At 58.0% G+C, this 24072-nt stretch overlaps 1 protein-coding gene across 2 annotated transcripts in view; it reads right to left on the bottom strand.

The window, feature by feature from the left end:
- Positions 1-6672: 6672 nt before the first annotated feature.
- Positions 6673-24072, bottom strand: part of TSC22D3 (TSC22 domain family member 3) — a 55482-nt gene continuing 38082 nt past the window's right edge. Inside the window, exons 1-3 of one of the 2 annotated variants that reach the window (XM_065410503.1) lie at positions 9005-9203; positions 8843-8894; positions 6673-7970 (exon numbers count right to left, since the gene is read on the bottom strand). In XM_065410503.1, the coding sequence (XP_065266575.1) occupies positions 7728-7970; positions 8843-8894; positions 9005-9126 (417 nt within the window). In that variant the 5' untranslated portion in view covers positions 9127-9203 and the 3' untranslated portion in view covers positions 6673-7727. Of the gene's footprint in view, positions 7971-8842; positions 8895-9004; positions 9204-24072 lie in introns of those variants that run through there. The other variant, XM_065410502.1, reaches the window with a different exon arrangement.

Raw genomic sequence — 24072 nt, 5'->3', positions numbered from 1 at the left:
AAAGAGACACAGTCATCCCCCAACAGGGTCTCACAGCTGATATCCTGGAGAGCCACAACTACCAGCCAGCCCGACCCCTCCTGTGTCTGCACAGGGATCCGGGCCATAGGCAGGGTGAATGGTTCCATCCCGGGGACCTTCACCCAGGTCACACAGCCCCTCAGCATCTGAGGCTGCACCACCCGGGGCCCGACAACAGTTCTCTCTGTCCCAGGTCTCCCCATTGACCACCAGCTTCTGCTACCACTGGAGGTCCGAGGGGCCTGAGCCCAGGAGACTCCACGCAGACATATAGGCCGGGGCCAGGAGTGGGAGCCTGTCCACCACCCCACCCATCTGGCTGACAGCGTCTATGGCCTTGGGTCCCAGCAAGGGAGCTAGATACCAGGGCTTTTCCGCAGGGTCCCACTGGTTCAAATTGCCAGCCTGCTTGAAGGCAGTGTGGTGGGCATCCACATTCCCCCCTCCCCCTCCTTAACCAGGGGCAGCAATTTAGTATCGAGGTTCCCTGCGGAACTGGCAGCCCGGGGTCTATCCCCACTCACCCCTGGGAAATCCCCTATGCCTCTCCACTCCACCATCGCCAGTCCATGCTGCTGCTGCTTCTCCTGCAGCGCTTTCCTGGGCTCTTGCTGTCTCTCACGGTTCTCTCGCTCTCTCAGACTCAGCTCCAATCCTATCTGTCTCCGATCCCCTGATGGGGAACCCGATCATGAAGACCCCGATCTGGTTGGGGACCAGACTCTTGGGGATGCCTAGCTACAGCTGCTCCCAGATCCTCTTGTAGCCCCATCCGGGTCAGGAATCTGCTCCTTAGAGCGGTCCTCATCCTCTAGCTGCATGATTAACTGTGCCTTGGTGAACTCCCCAATTTGTAACCCTCTCTTTTTGCACAGAATTACGATGTCCTTCTTGAGGAGATAGGCCGTCACTTCACTGTTCCCAAGTTGCTTTGGACTCACAAGCCTGTGTGCTCTTAGGGTTTCCAGGAAGACCCCTAGGGTGCCAGCCTTTCTCGAGGTCATCACCTCTTTGCCAGGGTCAAGCTGCAGACTCCTCCACCCCTGGGACCGCTCACTGCAATCCCCAGGGGAACCCTGTTACTGCAAAAGTCCTTCTCTCTCCCAGGGTCAAGCTGCAGGCTCCTCCGCCCCTGAGACTGCTCACTGCAGTCCTCAGGGGGACCCCATTACTCCAACAATCCTTCTCGCTGGTCACACATTCCCAGGGGTTAATTGCCCCCTGAAACCGTCCCTCTCAGAGCATTCAGCACGCCTGGTCCTCGTCAATTCCCCTTCATTTTACTGCTCCCCAGTCACTTACTGCAAGAAGCTCCATTCACGGGGTGCAGTACATCCCACCGCTGCCACCAGTTGTCACGGAGTCCCCGGGCGATGCTCTGGAACTGCTCCCTACAAAGCCAGTCAAGGACTCTGGTGAAGTCTCCTCTCTGTGAGCAGGCTGTCTTCCGGGCAAGAAGCTCACACGGCTTCACCTTCCTGGGTCTGACCTTGGAGCATTCAGCATCCTCTGCCCCGCCGTGCGCTTCCCACAGCGAGTCTGCCCAGGCGGGGTCCTGGGGAAGCCAGAGGGTCCTGCACCCCAACTTTGCAGTCAGATGTGACTCTTAGCCAGCCAGTAAAGCAGAGGTTTATTAGATGACAGGAACACAGTCTAAAACAGAGCTTGTAAGTACAGAGAACAGGACCCCTCAGCCAGGTCCATTTTGGGGGGTAGTGAGCCAGACACCCACATCTGCACTTCACTGCACGTCCTCAGCCAGCTCCAAAGTGAAACTCTCCAACCCCTCCTTTCTGGCCTTTGTCTCTTTCCTGGGCCAGGAGGTCACTTGATCTCTTTGTTCTCCAACACCTTTAGCTATCCCCTTGCAGGGGGGAAGGGCCCCGGCCATTAGTTGCCAGGAGACAGAGTGCCGGCCATTTATGCACACTGGCCCTTTGCTCTGCAACAATCTCACCCCCTAGAGACTTAAGAAATGCATAGGGGAAACTGAGGCACCCACACAGTATTCAGAGAAAACATTAAGAACAGTCCCACTTCTTCACACCCCCTCAAAGCAATGCACCCGCATCTTAGCACGCCTCTGTGTGCACAGTGCATGTACCAGCATGCGTGTGCTGGCATCAGTGGGGGCAGGGATGCACCAGCCCGGGGGCAGCAGGCGAGAGGCTGCATTGGCATGTGGCGCCTGGGCGCTGCAGAACCATGAGCAGTGGCGGATGGAAAGTGTCCCCTCCAAAGCCGCAGCAAGCGCAGCTCCCCTCCCCCAAGCCCGCGGCTGGGCCTGAGTTTGTTTGTTTACCCAGCATTGCCCAGGGAACTGATGTTCTTGGAGCTCTGTGGCTCTTCTGCCACTTCCCTTCCTGACGTCACTGACTCCCCAGGGCTGGCTCTGAAACCTCCCCTGGGCCCAGCTGTGCTGGATGTGGCATCAGAGCCCAACAGCAACAGGAGAGGCTGCCAGGTGCCATCAGGAGCCCAGCCACCTACCAGCACCCCCAAGCCTGGGCACTGCCAGCCCCACAGGTGAATCCCCAGCCAGCCTCGGAAATGTGGCCTTGGAATAGTTCCTCTGTTTAAAACAATGGATGTAATTCTAATTCCTAGTGCCCACCCACCCCTGGGCACCCCCCAGCTCTGCCAGTGCCCCTCTGCTATCCCTGCACTGGGCTCCACACACAGTTCTAGCCTCTGCTGATGCCCCTCAGTCCTGGCCCACAGCCCACCCCTAGTCTAGTCCTGGGCCTTGCCCAAGCTATGACTGACGCCTCCCACTCCCGCATTGTGCTGCGTTTTCGCATTAGACACTGTCTGCAAGGGACTCTCTGGGCCCACGTGCCCTTATGCTGTATTGCACTCAGCCCTCAGGCAGTGCCCAGCGCGCACAATTGGCATTCATGGGACAAGGGCTCTACGGTTCCCTGCCATTGGACTCCTCACCTTTGGGGCATCTGTAAATTGCCTGACCCGGGGCTGGGCTGTCAGCCTCCTGCCTGAGCAGGGGTGTGCTGGCTCCTGTAGGCTGGGATGGGGTGGCGGGTTATAGCGCTCAAGCATGAACAGGGAAAGGGGAACATGGGATTGGCTGGAAGGAAAAGAGGCCTCTGTCCTGCAGCGTGAGTGAGGTGAAGCCCCTGCCTGTGCAGGGGAAGGGGAGCCTGCCCGGACGTGCAGGGCTGGCTGCTCATAGGGTGACCAGATAGCAAGTGTGAAAAATCGGGACAGGAGGTAGGGGATAATAGGTCCCTATATAAGACAAAACCCCAAATATCAGGACTGTCCCTATAAAATCGGGACATCTGGTCACCCTAGCTGCTCACCAGCTGCTTGGGGAGCAGCATCCCCACTGTGCTGGGTTCCCCATTTGCAGCTGCATTGTCCAGCACCTCCTGCCAGGTGCAGGGCTGAGCATGTGCTGCCTCCCAGCACCACGCCCTTCGAGGGGCTGCAGGCCTGGAGCCAGGGCGCTGGGAAGCTGTGAGCCAGGGGAGTTTAGCTGGGGGGGCTCAGCCTGGCTATGGGCCCTGGTGCCAGACCCAGCTGGAGCCGGGGACACTCTGAGCCATGGGAGCTGGCATGGCCTGACCCCCCTGCTGGAGCACCTGCAAACCCAGCTCCAGCAGACACAGCCTGTCTTGCCCATGTGCTGAACCCAAGGGCAGGAGGGCTCATGAGCCACATGCCTGCAACTCTTCATCAGCCATTCGGTAGGGTGAGCACAACCAAGGTTCAAGCCTTGTGGGGCATTTCAGGGGCTGTTCCCCATGGGGCTGTGACTCCCACCTGCATTACCCCTCCTCCTGTTACAGTCATGGAGGGGACATCAGACCCAGGCAAAATCATGGCAAAGCTGATACAGGATTCAATCAAAAAAGCCTTAATGCTGGACCAGGATTTTGCGGCGAGTTGTCAAACCGACCTGCTGTCCGTCTGGGATGCATTCGGACCATGTAGCTGGACTTGACTTTTGTAACATGTTTGATTTAGTACCGCACAATGGTTGGCTTACAAAACTAGCACTGCGGGTTCGCACTAAACCCATGTGTGGTAATGATTAAGAACTGGGGCCCTGACAGATCTCACCACGTAATTCTCACTGCAGAACCATCACGAACTGCTGTGTTGAAGTGGGGCACATAGGGCTCTGTTCTGTGTTCAGTGCCAACATGGACCATTTGCAGCTGACACAAAGCTGGGCAGCATGGTAACGAGCACTGAGTCGTATAGCAGATGCAGGATCACTGGGCAGCTGGGCCCAGTCAAACAAAATGCAACGCCAGGTCATGCACCGAGGAGCGCAGGCTGCACCCTCAGGCTGGGGGCAAGGAGAGCAGTGACTGGGAAGGATTTAGGGGGCCTAGTGGACAAGCACCTGCACACAAGCTCCAAATGCGACGCCGTGGCAGGAAAAGGGCTCAAGGGCCCATTGGCTGAGGGCCCAGGGGAGTAGCCCAAGCGTAGGCGTTGGGAGGTGACCTCCTGGGGAGCAGCAGAGCACCCCCTTGTTCTCTCTGCTTGCCATTCCCTGGGGAGCTCACCCCCTACCCCAGCCCAGCCTCACCACCCCACGCCTTGCCTCTTTCCATGACCCATCGCTCCAGGTGTCCCCGCAGCCCAGCCCCACTGAGCACAGAGGAGGCCATGCCTGCATTTGTTACCCTGGAGCCGCTCTCCTGAAGGTGCCCAAAGCATTCCCTCCAGCCGTGCAGGGACGGCTGCCACCGGCCACACAGACAGCTGCAGCCTCTGGGCACCATATGTGGCTGCAGCCTGGCAGGTCCCCGTGTGCATGGCGTAGGGGGCTTGGCTCAGCATGGGCGGGGATAAAGTGCAGACAGGGGCAACTGGGTGACAGCCTGGCAGGATGCTGCAGCCCAGTCCTGCCCTGGAGTGATGCCAGTGGGGAGTCCCAGGCCCCTAAGCAGGAGTGACAGTGGGTGGGGATGGGATCGAACAGACCTGGCTAGGCAGAGCCGTCTTGCGCCCTGAAGCTGAGAGCAGCTGTGGGGGAAGGTGGCTGGGGCTGGAGAGCCCCTTTCTGGGCAGCTCCCTGGGCAGCGTGGTAGGTGCCAGCTGGGCATGGGCTGGGAAGCTGGGCAGTGGGTGGAGGAGGAGGGGTGGGTACCACACTGCTAAGCCAGCCTCCTGCAGGACCTGGGGCACTGTCACCCCAGATAGGTCAGAGGCTGCACTGGAGGCTGGGGTGCTGGGAACAGAGGCAGAGGGGTCAGTGTCTCTGCCAGGTACCCTTCCCCCGCTGGGGACCAACGGGAAGGGGTGCTTTGCCCGTTGTGGGGTGGTCTCTGGAAATGGCAAAGCTCTGGCTGCTCATTTGGTCCCCAGGGGCCAGGACAGGGTTGTTCCCTTGAGGATGGGATCCCTCAGAGCTTGCCCCAGGGGGCATCTCCCAATCAGCTTGAGTCTCTCTGCATCCTGATCCCTGCACCCCCTGGCACCCCCAGATTGCTGCCCTCCCTGGGCTCCTGGCTCCAGCCAGGGACGGTCCAGCCCTTTCCAACCTGCTCACAACGGTCTTTTTGCTTTCTTCCCAGCGGGGCCCAGCCTGGTGTGGCTCCCCCAGGTTCATCCCAGCAGCATCCGCTGACACTCACGGCTAGAGAGGAGCGTCGGTGAGGGATGATATGGGGATGTTCTTCACCTCAGGAGCTGTGACCCTCTCATTGTGCCCTCATACAGCGCTCCTCTCCTCTCACTGACGCCAGCTCCATGCAGCACCCACAGCCCAGCCCAGCAGCTTGGGAGAGAGCCGCTGCTCCTCTGGCATGTGACTGCACCGTCTGAAAGACCTTCCTCCAGGGGCACCAGTCCCCTTCTGTGGGCTCGAAAATCCCCCTCAGACTGGATTTGAGCTATTTGGGAGCCCAGGCCTGGGACAGCACGGGGCTGAGAGGCACCGTCAAAGCTGTGTGGGACCCTAGGGCTGGGACACTAGGGGGCTGCAGGTCAGGATTGAGGGGCAACAGCAGAGGTATGAATGAGGACTCCAATGCACCTCTCTCACTTTCAATCCCTTTCCAGGCCCCCGCATCTCCCTTTTGTAACAGCCCAGCACCCAATGCCCCTGCACACCTGCCCCCCTCCCCCACCGCCGCATACTCCAGGCCCCCTTGGCTCGAGCAGTTGTGCTGCCAGCGCTCACCCCTGCTCTCATCTTGCAGGCTGCAGTGGGGATAGGCCCCCCAAGGGTCCAAGCCTCAGCCCATTAGGCTGAAATGCAAAGTGGGCTGGGATCACTGACTCCTCCATTCACACACCCCCTCCCCGACTCAGGGGCTTCATGTTGGAAGCCAGCAGCATCCAGCACGAAAGGGAGCTTCCAGAGTGACCAGTTGACGGCACTGCATCCCAGCACAGCATGGGTCACAGCCCCATGGGGAACAGCCCCTGAAATGCCCCACAAGGCTGGAGAGTCCCTCCCTGCGCAGCCTGAACCTCAGCCCACATCCCACCAAAGCTTTTGGAGTTTGCCCCCCCCACCCCATCCCCAAGCACCTATCCTCTCCCCTCCCCCAGCCCCCCCCCCACAGGCACTGATCCTCTCCCATCAACACCATCCCACCCACTACCCAGCCCCTCCCCCCCACACTGCCCCTCTCACCCCTCCCCCATTACAAAGACACACCTCTCTGAGTCTATATCAAAAGTAGAGTTTATTGCCATTTCTAGCTAGATTCACACAGTCACATTAATGCTCTGACAGTCCAATGTCGAGAGCGATGCCCAGTCTGCTCCGCGAGAGCTCTGTCGGGGGGGGGGGGGGAGAGGACGCTCACGGAGCAAATAACCACGGCTCTCACCCCCGAGGGGCCGTGCCGCCCCGTCCACGGCAGGCGGGTCTCATTGGCATGTTTCATTATAAAATCTCTGCTGTAGGTATCCTGTGGCCCTGCGCTGGGCAGGCCGGAGGAGGGGGAATCTCCCTCCCGGGGGGGTCTGTACACAGACCGAGCTATGTATAAAAATCTATCCCACAGCAAGAGAGCTCCAGTCACCCATTTCCAAACAGCATCCAAGCGTCCTGCCTCCACGCTCGGCTGGAATCCCTAGGTGGCCCCAGGCATACAGCTATGGGCAGCAGCATCCATAGAGCCCCGCCAAGAGCCCCAGGCTTCGGTAGCCATCCCCAGCACTGGTTGCGTGTATACGTTCCTTAGATGCAGCTAAGGATATAAAGATCCCTGCACTAACGAAACAAAGCTTTCCTTGTAATCCCCAACCTGTGGTGTGCACAAGCCATGCACTGTCCACAGCCGCCAACACAAAGGTGCTGACAGGGTCAGTTTTTGGTTCCTGCCCCACGCCCATTCCAGGGTGGCAGGAGGGGCAGATTGTATCTCTCTTCAACAACAACTGGCTTCCTCCAAGGATCAGTCTTTTTCAAGTGCAGCAGGAGCCCAGCTGAACAGTGCAGCGAGGGCACATGACCGGTTGTGCAGCCCCTGCACTCTCAAGGACATGCAAAGAGGCCCCTGTTGGGGGTCGTCTGGCTGTGCAGTGTCCTAACATGACACCTCGCTCCTTCAGAGCCAGTCAATGTCCCAGCAGCTGGGGCAGCGCCCCTGGCACATCTCGTAGCTCTCGCTAGCTTGGGAAGTTCTCCGCATGAGATGAGGGAGGAAACAACTTTTAAGGAGATTAAGTAGAAAGAGTTCAGTGGCTCTGCCCACTCCAAGGACAGAGCCACCTTACACCGCAGAGCCCCTGGTGTGCTGGGCCGGGGCAGCCGCCCCGCCCTGCTCCTCTGCAGATAGCACCTCTGCAGGCAGCCAGGACTGGAATTTCTCCAGCTGCTCAGGGCTGGCCAGGGTTTTCAAGAGGCTGTTCTCTCGCTCCAGCTGGGAGTTCTTCTCCACCAGTTCTTTGATCTGCTCTTTGAGGATCTCCACCTCCTCCCGCACAGCATACATCAGGTGGTTTTTCACTAGATCCTACAAGAAATGAACCAAAGGCATGCTGTTACCAAACCATTCTGCCACAAGTCCCAGGCTCAGCTATGGACTCTGGCTGCAGCCCACGACCAGCTGGGCTCTGTACTGCCGTCATCAATGCTCAGAGCTAGCCAGAGCTCCCAGCAGCTGAATCCAGCTGTCTGGCTGGAGCAGGGGCAGTGGTTGTGGGGCTCTGGCTAAAGGGCTCTCATGTACAGGACGCAGGGGATGCTATTAGCACAGTTTAGCAAGGGGCACATCTGCCAGGGACACTGCAAACCGGTCACCATGCAGAGCCCATACTGTACAGCAGATTTGTAACAACCCCCTGGTGCCGTTCTGCAGGTCTCTGAGCCCAGCTCTCTGCCCTTCCCAGCAGGGATCAGCAGCCACACCGGGGCTCCGATCTCCTACCAAGCACCCTCCCTCTAACCCAGGGAGAGATCACTGCGCTCTTTCCCCTACAAGAGGAAAAACAATTTTGGAGTTTGATGTGCCACAGCCCTTGGCATGGCTGAAGTGAAGCCTCGAAGCCGCGCTGGGAGAAGAACTTTGTTGCTTTCCCAGGAGGGCTCCTGCCAGCTCCCAAGCGAGGGGTGTGGGTCCCAGGCACTCTAGGGGCAAGGGGGGGTACTGTGTCCTGCTTCTCTGGCTGCAGGGCGCGGGCTTGGAGCTCCGGGACACCCGGGGGTCCCGCCTGCGCTTTGGGATCCCCCGACCCGCCCGGCGCGCTGCAGCGGTCAGTGAGCTTCGCCAGCGGAAGACGAAGACGGCGTGCGCCCCGCAGCGATCCCGGGGAAGGGGGCAGGCGCGAGCCCTATTGCATCAGACCAGGGGGGCCCTACCCGCGGAGTGACCCCGCCCGTGCTCACCATCGCCTGCTCGATCTTGTTGTCGATCGCCACCACGCTGGCTCCGGAGGCGCTGAAAGACACAAGAAGGCGGCGGCCGGTTAGCAGCGAGCCCCGCTCCGGCCGGCTCCCCCCAGCCCGGCGCCCCCCGCGCGGAGCCCCCCAGCCCGGCCCGGGCGCTACCTGTTGTCCAGCTTGACGGAGACCACGTCCCCGCCGAGCAGCGAGGAGAAGAAGGAAATGGAGAAGTTGTGCAGCTGGTACACGGCCACCTCCATGGCGGACTGGTAGAGCTCGGTGCTCATGGCCAGGGCCGCGGCGCGCAGGGCTAGCGGGCTCTCGTCGCTCGGGATCGGCAGGGCGCGCAGTGGGCTGACGGAGCCGACCATGGGCCGGGCGCGGGACGCAGGGCAGGTGGGCGGGTAGGGACCGGATGAGCACACAACAGTTGCAGCCGGGATCTAGCCACCAGTGGGGGCTGTCCGAGCGCCGCCTCCTTATATAGGAGGCTCCTGCTGGCGTCACATGGTGTCAGGCTGCGGCTGGGTGGGGCGAGGCTGCGGCTCTGCCATGTCCCCGCCCTGAACCCTGGGGCGAGCGCAGGGAGCTCAGCGCTTTCCGTGCGCCCCCTTTGCAAACAGAGTGTCGGGAGAGGGTACGGGGGCGGGGGGGTTAACTCCGCGGTGCAGAATTTTCCCTACACACATGCCCTGGAGAGCTCCGCCCCCCCCCCCCCCCCGCAAGGGCTTTGCTAGCAGCCTAGTTCACTGCTGGAAGCTGGTGTGTGTAGACCCCCGGCGCTACTAACCACCCCCAGGCTTTTACCCCCAATACACAGTGTCTACACGGATGGTGAGGGTCGTTTTGCATGTTGCGAAAACATTGCGTCATTGGACATGGAAGTGTCCGGCATTCCAATACCACCCCCCACCCCGAGATTTCTGCAGCTTGCAATATTTCAGCCAGACCCGGTTCAAGGGGCGACATGCAAAGCAAACGAACCCGGCCCCGGGCCGTCCTCTTGTTGATCGGGAAAATAAAACAGCTTTTAGCCTTTTCCCCCGGCTTGCAAGCGCTCCAAACCCGGCTGCCAAAGCGAGTGTAAAAATGTGCATGCGAAACAAAACAATTCTCGCTAATAACGCCCAAACAATGGCAGGCTCGAGGCTGCGCCCAGGAGCTACAGCACCCCAGAAGTAGGTCGCTTCTTAACCAGAGTTACATAAGCTTCCACCAAAACATGTTTTGACTTTCGACTCCCAACAGCTTCCAACGGCGCCTGCTGGTGGTTCCCTCCCTTCCTCGCAGGTGCAGGGCGCCCTCTGGCGGCTGGTAGCTGCATGTGCAGGCCGAAGGTGCCTAAGAGGAAGGGCCTTAGGAAGATGCTGTTCCCCCAAGGGGATGCAACAAGGGTTATTGCCCCTGTGGGCAGCAGCTTTTGTGCCAGACTGCTCTGGGCTGCATAACCGGACCATAGCCTTGGTGGCCATCATGTGCGCTTGGTACAGGTGTGTTTTCCCCAGGAGTCCCCAAACTGCACACGCTAGAGGGCTGGGTGAGTACCATGACCAGATGGGTACCATGGGTGCCAGAGGAGAGATGGGGTCCCTCCTCCTGCAGAATGGGCACTTGCATCATGGCGCCGAATTGTGGGCTGCATGTGTATATTGAACATGGGTGCAGGGCTACTGAGCCCCGAGCCCCTCCGTCTGCAGTGCTAGAGTGGGGGGCCCGCCGGGTAGCGTGCTCTGTGCAGGTATAGTGTGTAATGTCCTGGCTTTGTGGGTCTGTGTCTGAGAGTGCGATGCTGCCATCTAGTGGGCTGGGCCCACACCCAGGATAAGAGGCCTACTACTGCTACTACCACCTATCAAGTATCAGGGGGTAGCCTCTATGCATCTGAAGAAGTGAGGTTTTTACCCACGAAAGCTTATGCCCAAATAAATCTGTTAGTCTTTAAGGTGCCACCAGACTCCTTGTTGTTTTACTACCACCTGTGTGTCAGCTGGCGTGGCTGTTGAGTGGGAGAAGCAGGGTTATGGCTCAGCGGTGTGCGTGTGCATGACACCACCACCAATGCTGAGCAAGGTGGTGACTGGGCTCAGAGACGCATGGCGTGGTCCCTGGCCCAAGGTACTCGGCCTCTCACCAAACAGCCAGCAATTCTCTGTGAGGTCCCTCGAGCTGGGCCTGCTGGCTGTTCCCAGCCCAGCTTTCGCTGGGAGAGAGAGCCACTTTTGGCTCAGACATTTGCATACTTGGATGTGTTTGCTCATGCACTCCATAGTGCTGTGTTAGCTCCCTTCTCTCCGCTCTCTGGCACCCAGCGGCACCCAGTGACCCGAGCAGCAATATACAAATGCAGCAGCCCATCCTCCTGAAAACGTGAGCTCTGCTCCTGGGTCTCTACCCTCCTGGCGCCCAGGGACACTCCTCTACTTTCCCTGTTCCACACCACGCCCAGCCAACAGGAACCAGCCTCCTGAGGTACTCCGGAAGGCATCTGCGTGCTAGCACATGGGTGGGTTTTCCTAGAGAGGTTCTGAGTGGCTGACGTCAGCCTTCGGCCCCTGCTAGGGTATCTGCAGTTCAGAGGAGGGCTGTGCTTCTATCCCCATGTCTGTGGGATCCCCCTAATAGCTCAGAGCAGGCCCCGTGGTGCCAGGCGCTGCACAGACACCCAGGGAGCCAGGGCCAGCCTTCTACTAATAAACTAGAGCTGCCAGCCAGCCTGAGCTGCTCAGGGTCCTGTCCCCACCACAGCCACCAGAGGACCCCCCAGCCCCAGCAGGTCACTAGGAGCAGGAAAGGCAGTGGAACCAGGGCCACATCTCGTGGGTTCAGTAAAGCACCACACACCCCAGCAGCAGTGCAGCACAGCCCCCACCCTCACGTGGGCACAGGTGAATGCTGAGATAAGCGTCCATTTGGGCAGTGCATGGAGGACCCGGGCGCTATCTCCCTTGCGTGGAGGGGCAGCCCTGCGGCTCCTGGACATGGGGACTCTTTATCTGGGTGGCTCAGCTGGTGAGCACAGCCTGCTGGGCCGGCGCGGGTGCTGGCCGCTGTTTGGATTCCAGAGGGTGGGGCAGTTATTGGAGCAAAGACAGCAGGTGCGGGCGCTGATCTAGGGCCCTGCTTGGAGTGGGCCAGGGAGACCAGGTTGTGACTGGGGACATGGTGCCCTCAGCACCATGTGGGGTTTGGCAGCCGCCCTCTGCAGAGCTGGGGCAAAAACCAACTGGCTCTGGCAAAGCCTGGAGACCAGGCCTGATAGTGCCACCCCCTCATCACTAACCCCCGCTGCCCTCCCAGCTCCCCCACAGCCCAGAGAGCAGGCCCTAGGCTGCCCCATGGCACTGCCCGGTCACTCCTGCTGCTCCGCCATGGCCAAGAGAGCAGGCCCCAGGCCGCCACAAGGAGAACCTGGCATTCCCCTGTCACTCGTGCAGTTCCGCCATGGCCCAGAGAGCCGCCCCCTAGCGCTGCCCCCCAACCGCTGACACACAGCCAGAGCACCAGTGATTGGGATGCTCAGAGGGCCCTTGATTCTGCTCTCTGTGCAGACGCCCTTCAGGCCAGAGCCCTGTGTAAGCTGGGGAGGTACCTACAGGCCGGTTAAGCCCGGGCCAGGGGGTGTGGGAGCCCAGGCCCAGCAAAGGGCTCTCTGCAGTGTGGGGGGCCTAGGCTGGAAAGCTCGGCAGGCAGCAGGCCGCATGGCAGACGAACTGCCCTGCCCCAGCCTAATCCTCCCCGGAGCAGCCCTGCTGCCGCTGACTGGATTCTTGGTGCCTCCTGGCAGATCACCGAGATCGCCTGGCCTGCCATTCCCCAGGAAAGGTATTAACCTCAGGGCACCCCCAGCCGGAGAGCTAGGGATTATTCCCAGCTTCTGTGCCCTGCCTCCCTCCCCAGGCCAGCATCTGCCACTGGAGCCTCCAGACCCAGCGCTTGGTCACAGTCATTCGCAGATGAACTTGCATGCTGAGCTAAGCCAAGGGCACCCAGTGGCTGGTCATGGTGCATTCAAGATGCAGTCTTTCTGGAGGGCAGTCTGGGATGCAGCAGGATCCAGGATCTGTCTCGCTGGCCCCTTCTCCTCCCTGGGGAGCTGTGCACTGAAACGGGATGGAATAATCACTTGAACACCTTCCACCCAAGGGTCACACTACACCTTACAAAGTGGAACTGGGATCATAATCCCTACATTATAAATGGGGAAACTGAGGCACATAGCAGAGGAGTGAGCCAGCAGCAAAGCTGAGAATAAAGCCCAAGTGCCCTGCTCTAAGCAGTGGCAAACACTGCCTCCCAGGACAGGGAATAGAAGCCAGGTTACCTAGGTCAACCCTTTCTCTCATCACCCAACCACACACCCCTCCTAGAGCTAGGAAAAGAACTCAGGAGTCCTGACTCACAGCACCCTGCTCTAACCATTAGATCCAAGTCAATTCCCAGAGCTAAGAATGGAACCCAGGCCACCTAGACCCCTGCTCTTACCACTAGACCACTCTGTTCCTCTCAGATGGACTCCTGTGTGCTAATGCATTACCAGGCCATTCGGACAACTGTGGGCACTAATTCTGTCCCTATCTATTAACCCCCAGTGGTCACCCTGAACCTGGGGCTGCCTGGATCTAGCCCTTGGACCCCAGCCCCAGGAACATCCTGGAAGGTCCCTAGCAGCAGAGACATATCATGGCAGGAGAGAGTGGAAGGGATCGTCTGGCCTCCCTGTCACACATCCCTCCACCACCCTGATGGCACACATGGGGTCCCATGGCTTTGCTCAGTCTGCACCTGTAAAAGCTCTTGACCCTTGTCAGGTGACCCTGACCCACATCAGGGGCCTGGGGCCAGGAGATCAAGCTCAGTCCCTTCCCAGCACTCCTGGGTCTCAGCCCCTCGTTACTGAATCTCTGGTCACCCTGGAAGGGATCCTGCAAGGAAAGGCAGCTGCAAGCCTGGACGTCCCTGGAAGCCAGTGGCACTGCAAAGAAACCGAAGGAGGTGGTGTTCTCTGCGCTGGGGCCGGCCAGCGGCAGGGGCATCCAAAGAACTGACTAAAATGCCCCAGGACGAGAAGAAAAGGCTGGCTCCGGGTCTGCTGGGAGCAGCTTCTGGAATCTGTGCATGGGCAGAAATGGCTCAAGGTAGAAACAGACTGGTCCTGGGGCCCACAGCCCTCCGAAGGGGGTCAGGGCCGAGCTGCCCCCACGGATCCTGAGGTAACAGATTGGCCCGGAAGAAACCTGCTACCTACACACAGGCTGCCCGAGCTCAGTAAGGAGGGACCCCTGGAAGAAGCGGCCTCTGAGGAGAATGGGTTGGCAGGGGCCACCCTGGAGTGAAAGTGGTCCCAGGAGTAGGCCAGGGAAAGGAACTAGGAGGCTCCCAAGAGAAGGACCAAGTGACAGGACCGGGAATATCCTGAAAGGAGGAACCAGAGGCTGTTCTTCAGGGGAAGGGAGTGGAGCAGCCTAGGGGTCCTGGCCTCTGACTTGGGTCTTGGCCTGGAGTGCCAATGGCTGAAGCACCACGTGGTATTGGACTGCCCCTGAGATGGGCCTGAACACAGTCTGCCTTTGGCTTATGTTAATCTTGTCATCAATATGTGAGGTCCTGAAGGGTGCTCTAACGCTCAGGTGGGCTGGTTTGCACCTCTCTATACCTGGGTGAGGGGAAACAAGGCAGGACTTGCGTGCAGTGTCAGGCCTAAACAGTAGGCGGCAGGGAGGTGGAGCCGGTGCACCCACAAGACCCTAAACCTTTAGACGCCGGGACACGGAAACCGTTGTGCAAAACTCAGACAATGCTCATTGCACCATGTGAAATACTGGCCCGGCAAGGAGCTTCTCCTGGTGACATGCTTCACGTGCATCTAGAAACGCTGGCTTGGCTCAAGTGCGATCCATTCCCCAAGCTAAATGTGACACGCTCAAAGAAGGAACACAAAATGCTCCACCCTACCGACAGCTTGAGAAAGGAATTCTGGATGGACCAGGATGGTCAGCAGAAGAAACCCAGACACCTGGATCTTCCTGGGACTATCCAGCGGAAATGACTGTGCATGACGGGGTTCTGCACAGAGGTCACTGTGTCAGACTAGCACGCAGAAATGCCGATCAGAGTCCACAACGTTTAATTGGGAAGTGGAAGAACAGACCCAAAACGTCCTATGCTAGCCCGTCATGAATGCCGCTATTGAAGATAAAGTATCCAAGTATGAAATCTGTACTCAAGGCAGGAACCCAAATGCAAAGGAACCAGTGAATATCTTATTGCCCTTATATAAATCCATGGTATGCCCACATCTTGAATACTGTGTACAGATGTGGTCTCCTCATCTCAAAAAAGATATACTGGCATTAGAAAAGGTTCAGAGAAGGGCAACTAAAATGATTAGGGGTTTAGAATGGGTCCCATATTAGGAGAGATTAAAGAGGCTAGGACTTTTCAGCTTGGAAAAGAGGAGACTAAGGGGGATATGATAGAGGTATATAAAATCATGAGTGGTGTGGAGAAAGTGAATAAGGAAAAGTTATTTACTTGTTCCCATAATATAAGAACTAGGGGCCACCAAATGAAATTAATGGGCAGCAGGTTTAAAACAAATAAAAGGAAGTTCTTCTTCACACAGCGCACAGTCAACCTGTGGAACTCCTTGCCTGAGGAGGTTGTGAAGGCTAGGACTATAACAGGGTTTTAAAAAGAACTAGATAAATTCATGGAGATTAAGTCCATTAATGGCTATTAGCCAGGATGGGTAAGGAATGGTGTCCCTAGCCTCTGTTTGTCAGAGGGTGGAGATGGATGGCAGGAGAGAGATCACTTGATCGTTACCTGTTAAGTTCACTCCCTCTGGGGAACCTGGCATTGGCCATTGTCGGAAGACAGGATACTGGGCTGAATGGACCTTTGGTCTGACCCAGCATGGCCGTTCTTATGTTCTTACCACATACAATTCCCGATCACCCTTGGTGCCAAGCTGACGCAGATCTATGCACATTAAACAGGAATGATTGCCACTTATTAGAGGACTTCTCTGCAGGGATATTTTCAACAACTAGCACTGTAAATGGTAAATTGTAACAGATAATGGCTCTCAATCACAGCATATCTTTTTGCTATATCAGTTCAAGCCCCCTCTCGTCCCTCCCCCCACCCAATCAAGCCCTAACCATGCACAGTCAAATGGGTTAGCCAAAAAGGCATGACCAATGTTAACAAAATAGCCGTAGGAGTTACCCGCCCTCAAGTGACCCACCCTTAGCACTGTCAGGGGATCGCAGCACCCTCCCCGGGCTGGAATGGCTTTGCCAGCTGTTCAGAGATGTATGGGCAGAGGAGCACAAATTCAATGTCCATGTTGCACATGCTCCTTGAATCAAAGACAATGGCAGCAGTTACCGCGGAGCTCTAGGACAAGAAACCAGCAGAGAAGAAATCTCAAGACAAGAATGCCAGGAAGGAGCGCTGGATTCCGGATACAGGAACGGGCCACCTGCCCATGCACCAGAAAGACGGTCTGCCCCAGGGTCACCTCAATTCTAGGGCCAGGCGGGACCACTGTGAACACTAACTGAGCTCCCATATAGCACAGGTCAGAGGACATGCCATAAGCACCCGAGGACCAGCCCTGCAGTAGGAACAGAGATAGCTAACCCAAGCCAAGCAGGGCCCTAGCTCTCTGCTCCTTGAGATGCCCAGGGTGTCCCTGGTAGTGTCCCTGTGCTGGCAGAAATAACTCAGTAACGAGCAGCAAAGAGGCTGCAGGCAGCCAATCCCCCTCTACAGGAGATGGTCAGGGACCAGAGGGGGCCATGGGACCAGAGGCCACTGGGGTTCAGAGATGGGAATCACTACCGGATGCCCAGAATCCCCCTCTAATCAGTGGAGATCAGCTCATCTCCCCTGCCCTCCACCTTCGTCGGCCCTACTGTGGCATGTTAATAATTGGCTCCACTAGCTCTTGGCGGGCGGGCCAGGTAGGGTTGCCAACTTCCTAGTCACACAAAACCGAACACCCTAGCCCCACCCCTTCCCCAAGACCCCACCCCAGCCCCGGCCCTTCCCTGAGGCCCCGCCCCCCACTCACTACATTCCCCCTCCCTCAGTGGCTCACTCTCCCCAACCCTCACTCACTTTCACTGGGCTTTGGCAGGGGGTTGGGGTGCAGGAGGGGGTGAGGGCTCTGGGCTGGGGGTGCTGGCTCTGGGGTGGAGCCAGAAATGAGGGGTTCAGGGTGTGGGAGGGGGCTCCGGGCTGGGACAGGGGGTTGGGGTATGGGAGGAGGTGAGGGCTCTGGCTGGAGGTGCAGGCTCTGGGCTGGGGCTGGGAATGAGGGGTTTGGGGTTCAGGAGGGGACTCCAGGCTGGGGGGGTGGGGCTGAGCAATTCGGAGTGCAGGAGGGGGCTGTGTGTTGAGGCAGGGGATTGGGATGCAGGAGGGGGTACAAACTCTGGACTGGGGGTGAGGGCTCTGGGATGGGGTCAGGGATGAGGGGTTTGGGGGGGCTCAGGGCTGGAGCAGGGGATTGGGGCTCGGGGTAGGGGCATGGGCTTACCTCGGGCGGCTCCCAGTCAGCGGCACAGCAGGGGGTCTAAGGCAGGCTGCCTGCCTGTCCTGCGCACCCCGGAAGCCACCAGCAGGTCTGGGTCCTAGGTGGGGGGCCCAGGAGGCTCCACGTGCCGCTCTCACCCACAGGCACTCCCCCACCAGCTCGGAGCTGGTGCTTGGGGTGGGGGCAGCATGCGGAGCTCCATGACTACGAGTTGGACCTGCTGGCCACTTCCAGGGCGCAGCACTGTGCCAGCCAGGACAGGTAGGGACTAGCCTGCCTTAGGACCGCAGCACCGCTGACCGGACTTTTAACGGCCCGGTCGGCAGTGCTGACCGGAGCCACCAAGGTCCCTTTTCAACATGGTGTTCCGGTCGAAAACCGGACACCTGGTCACCCTAGTTCAGGCTGATGTTCTGGTTTGGTTGCATGTGATCTGAAAGCAGAATGGAAGAGGTAAAGCTGCTGGAGCCTGTGGATTGCCCCTGTCCCTCGCAGGGAACTGACCTCTGAAACCCCAGTCTGCACTGTCTCCTCCAGTATTCCTGGGGGCCAGGCCTTTTCTATGATCCCTCCTTAGCCTTGCCTTGGAGTGGGGGCAGGGCCCACTGCAGCAGCTGGGGGGTGAGGCAGGGAGAATGCATGGGCATTTACAGGTCTGTCTACACTGCAGTGTGAGCCCCGGGTTAGGAGAACTTGAGTTGACAGACCCTGGGTTTGGTAACCTAGAGCTTGAGCGTCTACACTCATTTGTAACCCCAGGTTAGGAATTGTTGGACCCTAGGTACCAACAGCATCTGCACTGCATTATATGGGTCTGAGTGCCCCCCTGCCACACACAAATCCCAGACTGCCTAGCACCCTCCCAAAATATGGCCACTCTAGCCGTCTGTCTGTGGGGGAGCAGGCTGAGTTTGGGGGAGCCCCTGTAAGTATGGCTGACATTCTTTGTTCCCAGACATACACATGTATTTAGCCCTATTAAAATGTGGACTGTTTACTGGCGCCCATTTTACCAAGCTTGTCATGCACCAGCTACGTTTCTTGGCTTTTCCCTGTCACAAGCTCATTTGGCACCCAAGAAAAAGAAAAACATTCCCAGCATGAAAGAAAGCAGCCAGGAAACCCAGCAAAAGCAGCTTTGCCGGTGGGAGGGCATGGCATGGGTGTCACCTCTAACATATGCTGGCGCAACTCCACTGCCACTGCCCTATCACTCTGGGCCATGCAGCCCTCTGCCATCACATCCCCCCTTCCCGTGCAGTGAGCCACCTGCCCAGTGGGGCCAGCACCAAAACCACAGGCCGCCTCCACTCTGGCTCAGAGAGAAGAAGGTCTCTGTCTACAGCAGCCCGCTGTAGTGACCAGGCCTAGGCACCACAGGAAGGCAGGGTCTTACACACTGCCCCAGAGCCTTTAACACCCCCACTCCCCGCACAAGAATGTTTGATTCTTTTCTGCCCCTGGCTTCCACGCTCCGTAGACAACCTAAGCTGGCTCCTGTGTCAGCCGACCGACATCAGCAGTGGAGGACAGGCTGGCCTCCCGGGTTCCGTTAACACCCCAGGGATTAGGGACGCTGCAGTCAGCCAGTCAGAATCGATCCCGGGCCAAAGCTGAGGAGCACAGGGTTCTGGGTGGCGGAAAAGCCAGCCCCAGATCAGAGTCACGTCCGTCATGATGCCCTCCCAGAACTAAGCACCCCATCCACCCCTACCCTTTTTGTCCCCAGCGTTGGAGTCACCATTCTGCTGCCTTTCACCCCTGTATCCAGACATCGCATGCAGTGCAATGTTCCCTGGTAGGCACCATCGTCGATGTACCATCGCCAGCTCCGCTAGCCCACCCCCGCGGCGGCAAACAGCTAGTACCTCACGGACACATCCTTCTGGGGTCTGCACCCCACCCTTCCCCGGTGGCACACCCTGATCCTGGCATTGGCCGTGACTGAGAAGAATCCAATCAACGTCCATTTCAGGAGCCCACTTCGGCCTATGCTCCGAGGTCAGGAGGGGTCTGTTTCACAGCTTTCTCTGCTACAGGTCCCTGGGCCCCATGCTCTTGGACACAGCAGACTGCCCTGCTCTTGGGAGAGCCGCAGGCTCAGAAAGCTGCTGCTGCACTTGCCCCATTGGTTTTATGCTCACTGGAAGGCTCAGGCCAGAGAACCAGCCACTCCAGGCAGGAGACCAAAGTGTCCCAGGCCCGGTCCGCACGCAGAGCTTACCTAACAGTGAGACCGATTTAACAAAACCAGAGCAAAGCACTGTGAGGCTGGTCCAATGTCGGGTTAAACCTGGTTCATAACAGTTCAGCTTGTGCGGGTGAGTGTATGTTAACTGGAACCATCCCTTTAGTTAAACGAGGCACCCCTGGGTGCCATGGGGGGGGAGGGAACCCAGCACTGCTACGTGCGCTGGGTGTTTCAATCTGCTTTCCCCATCCCCAGGTTGGAGCCTCCCCCCAGCTCGGGGTTTGGTTCGTGCTCGTCTCTGCTGTAACCCAGTGTCACGGAGTGTGGGGGGACACCAGGCCCTGCACCCCCGGCTTCCTGCAATTCACCATGACTCTCAGCCAGCCAGTAAAGCAGAAGGTTTATTTAGACAACAGGAACACAGTCCAAGATAGGTCTTGCAGGCACAGACAACAGGACCCCCCCAATTAGGTACATCTTGGGGTCCCAGGGCACCATAGCCCCCTTGGGAGGTCAGAGTCCTGTCTGCCTCCCAGCCATTCCACCAGCCAGCTCTGAAACTCCCTCTCCCCTTTGTTCCGTTTCCCGGGCAAAGGTGTCACCTGGCCTCTAACCCCTTCCTGGGTTCTCATGTTACATGCTCAGGTATTCTCCCTCGGCCAGTCTCCCATCCCCCAATGCAGACCATCCTAGCCACACTCCCTTCTCAGCATTCATAGACCACCTTAAGAACAGTCCCAATTCGTCACACCTCTCCCCCCTTCAAGACCAAACTGAGCTGGGTCACTTCAGCCAGTGACCTGGGGAAGTTCGAACCTACCCACCTTCCCATGTATGCCCAAACATCCCTCCCGGGCCTGGTGAGAATTACACCAGGCCCTTCCAGTTTCACGCCCCCCCTTAGGTCAGGGGTGCTCGATGACACTCGTAGCTCGCATGTGGGAGCGTTTATGCGGCCCGTGCCCTTTTCCCACCCCAATACCTCTGGGGTTCCAACTGGGCTAGGGTCTTCTCCCAGCGTTCCAGTCTGGAGGTCGGTGATTCGGGCTCTCTTGGTTCAGAGCCCCCCTTTTGACATTGGCCACCCTCTGGAAAGGCTCCTCTATGCTGGGCAAGGGTCCTAAAGCCATTTTCCCCTTGTCCCAGGCCTTCCTCACGCTCTGACAGGGGTCACAGGATCGGCAGTACTGTCGGACAGTAATAAAAACCCCAGGCCAGTAAAAGTTTCGTAGCAGCCTCTGCTGGGTACGCCAGGTTCCCTGAGAGGGGAATGTTATGGGCCCGGTACAGCAGCTGGGAGCGATACTTCTGGGGTACCACCAGCTGCCTCCTGATTCCCCCTGACTCCATTTTCCCTGGTGGAGCCCATTCTCGGTACAGGAACCCCTTCTCCCACAGGAACCTTTTCCGGCCACCTCTCCCCATGGTCTGTACCGCACTGAGGTTGGCCAGGTCCCTTATCTTCTGCAAGGAGGGATCTTTCTGCAACTCGGCCTGGAACTCAGCAGCTGGGACAGGGATGGCCACCTGCTCTCTCTCGCCGTCTGAGTCTGAGGCTGCAGCCTCTCTGAGCTGTGTCCCTGGTTGTTCTCTCCCCACCGGCTTAGGGTCCTGCGCCTCGGGCAAGGTACCCTCCCCAAGGTCAGGGAGCAGTGCCCCTCGCCGGCTCTGACTACGGGTCACGACCAGGGCGCCCTGGGGGTTGCTTGGCCAGTCCTCCAGGTCCCCCCCATCAACACCTCAGTGGGCAAATACGGGTGTACCCCCACGTCCTTGGGGCCCTCCTTGGCCCCCCACTTCAGGTGTACCCTCGCCATAAGCACTTTGACTGGGGTCCCGCCCACCCCCGTCAGGGTCAGGTAGGTGTTGGGCACCACCCGATCTGGGGCCACCACCTCGGGCCGGGCCAGCGTCACCTCTGCGCCCGTATCCCAGTATCCATTGACCTTCCTCCCATCCACCTCCAGGGGAACAAGGTACTCGCTCCGCAGGGACCGCCCTGTGTCCACCCTGTAAACCCAAAACCCTGAGTCTGGAGCACCCGGCTTCCCAGAGGAGCTGGCCTGGAGCTCTCCTCCCTCCTTAGCAGGGGGTACGCTGCCAGCCCCCCTTGCCTGGGAACGCTGCCCCTCGTCCGGCTGGCTTTTTACCCAGTCAACCCTCTGTGGGTTGGGTCCGCTCAGTCTGTCCCTGAGCCTGAGGCACTGGGCCCATATGTGGCCTCTTTGGCCACAGTGATAGCAGCCCATGTCCCGTGGGTCCCCTCGAGCCGGTCGGATGGACCTGACGTTGGATGTTTCCCTTTGGTGGGGGTTCTCCATATTTCCCCGCGGGGAGGTCCCAGGGTCACTCTCTCTCTGCGTTGTGGCGGGCCTGTTTCTTTGGGACTCCTCCCGGTTATCCCCTGCCCGACTGTTCACAAACTCGTCAGCCAGCTGGCCTGCATGTTGCGGGTTCTCTGGCTTTTGGTCCATCAACCATCGCCTCAGGTCGGATGGGCACTGCTCATATACGTGCTCCAGTACGAATAGGTCAAGCAGGTCGTCTTTAGTTTGGGCCCCAGCCGTCCACTTGCGGGCATACCCCTGCGCCCGGTTGGCTAGTTGTAGGTATGTGACCTCATGGGTTTTACGCTGACTCCGGAACCTTTTCCGGTACATCTCAGGGGTCAGCCCAAACTCGCGGAGCAGGGCCTTTTTGAACAGTTCATAGTCCCCTGTCTCTGCCCCTTTCAGTCGGCTGTACACCTCCCTGGCTGTGGAGTTGTGATGATGCGGTTCTGGCGGAACCCAACTGAGAGTGCCAACTCAGGACAAATTGCTCAAACAGGGCAGTTACAGCCCAAGGCTGGGGTTTTTTCCACCTCTAAGGCAAACCAAACCAGCCAGACTAAGAGGACTTCGGTCTCACCCCACTGGCTAACCGCAAGTCTCACAAGCAATCTCCTTAGACGCTCCAGTTTCCCAGTATCACCACCAGTGCCACTCGTTATGGGGACAAATGGTTATGAAAACCAATACCCCAGTAAAAGAAAAAGGTTCTCCTGATCCCAAAGGACCAAGCCCCAGACCCAGGTCAATATACAAATCAGATCTTACCCACAAATCACGCTGTTGCCAATCCTTTAGAATCTAAAATCTAAAGGTTTATTCATAAAAGGAAAAAGATAGAGATGAGAGTTAGAATTGGTTAAATGGAATCAATTACATACAATAATGGCAGAGTTCTTGGTTCAGGCTTGCAGCAGCGATAGAATAAACTGCAGGTTCCAATCAAGTCTCTGGAATACATCCCCCGCTGGGATGGGTCCTCAGTCCTTTGTTCAAAGCTTCAGCTTGTAGCAAAGTTCCTCCAGAGGTGTGAAGCAGGATTGAAGACAAAATGGAGATGAGGCATCAGCCTTATATAGTCTTTTCCAGGTGTAAGAACACCCCTTTGTTCTTACTGTGGAAAATTACAGCAAAATGGAGTCTGGAGTCACATGGGCCAGTCCCTGCATACTTTGCTGAGTCTCAAGGCATATTTGCCTTTTCTCAATGAGTCCATTGTATAGCTGATGGTTCTTAATGGGCCATCAAGCAGGCTAGGCAGAGCTAACACCAGCTTGTCTGGGATGTCACCCAGAAGCATAGCAAAGTTTGCAATACAGACAGTATAGAGCCAATATTCATAACTTCAACTATAACACTGATACACACATATAGACAGCATAATTATAACCAGTAATCCATAACCTTGTCTTAGACACCCCATTTTACAAGATTTGGGTGCCACTACAGGACCTTGGTTGCAACAATGATCTATATGGTCCCAGATTATATCAATAACGTCACAGGAGTCCAGTGAGGGGATGAGAAACTGGAGCTCGTCTGCAGGGTCAACCTGGAGCAGCTTGCAGGTATTCTCAAAGGCCATCAGGAAGATATCCATGTCCTCCCCCTCCTTACGCTGGGCCAGGAAGCACTTATCAAAGCTCTTTGCAGTCTTGGGTCCCCCCTCACTCACCGCAGCTGGGGCCCCACTGCTCCTCAGCCTGGCCAGTTCCAGTTCATGCTGACGTTGGTCCCGCTCATGCTGACGTTGTTTCTCCTTCTCTTCCCGCTCCTGCTTCAGTTCTTGCTTCCTTAACTCAAGCTCTTCCCGTCTCATCTCCCATTCACATTCCAGCCGCATCCGTTCCAGGGACGGGGAGCTCTGCCGGGACGATCCCCTGCTGGCCGCCGGGGTCGGGTTGCCCTCGGTATTTGCTGGGCTTTCCCCAACCCCTCCCTTAGGTATAGGTAGGCAGGGTCTTGGGATGTCCTAGGCAGCAGTCTGCCCCCTCCCAGCCAGGTCAGGTCTCGGGGCCCACGCTGCATCCGCCGGGCGGCTTCCCTCAGGGACAGGGCTCAGTTCATCCAAGCGATCTCCTCCAGCTGGGCAATTAGCTGTTCTTTGGTGGACCTCCCAATGCGCAGCCCCCTCTGCCTGCACAGCTCCACCAGGTCGCTCTTAAGG

The sequence above is a fragment of the Emys orbicularis genome, chromosome 9 (assembly GCF_028017835.1).
Source record: "Emys orbicularis isolate rEmyOrb1 chromosome 9, rEmyOrb1.hap1, whole genome shotgun sequence".
Classification (NCBI taxonomy): Eukaryota; Metazoa; Chordata; order Testudines; family Emydidae; genus Emys; species Emys orbicularis.
The sequence above is the reverse complement of the archived record's forward strand: the minus strand, read 5'-3'. Positions and strand labels throughout refer to the sequence as shown.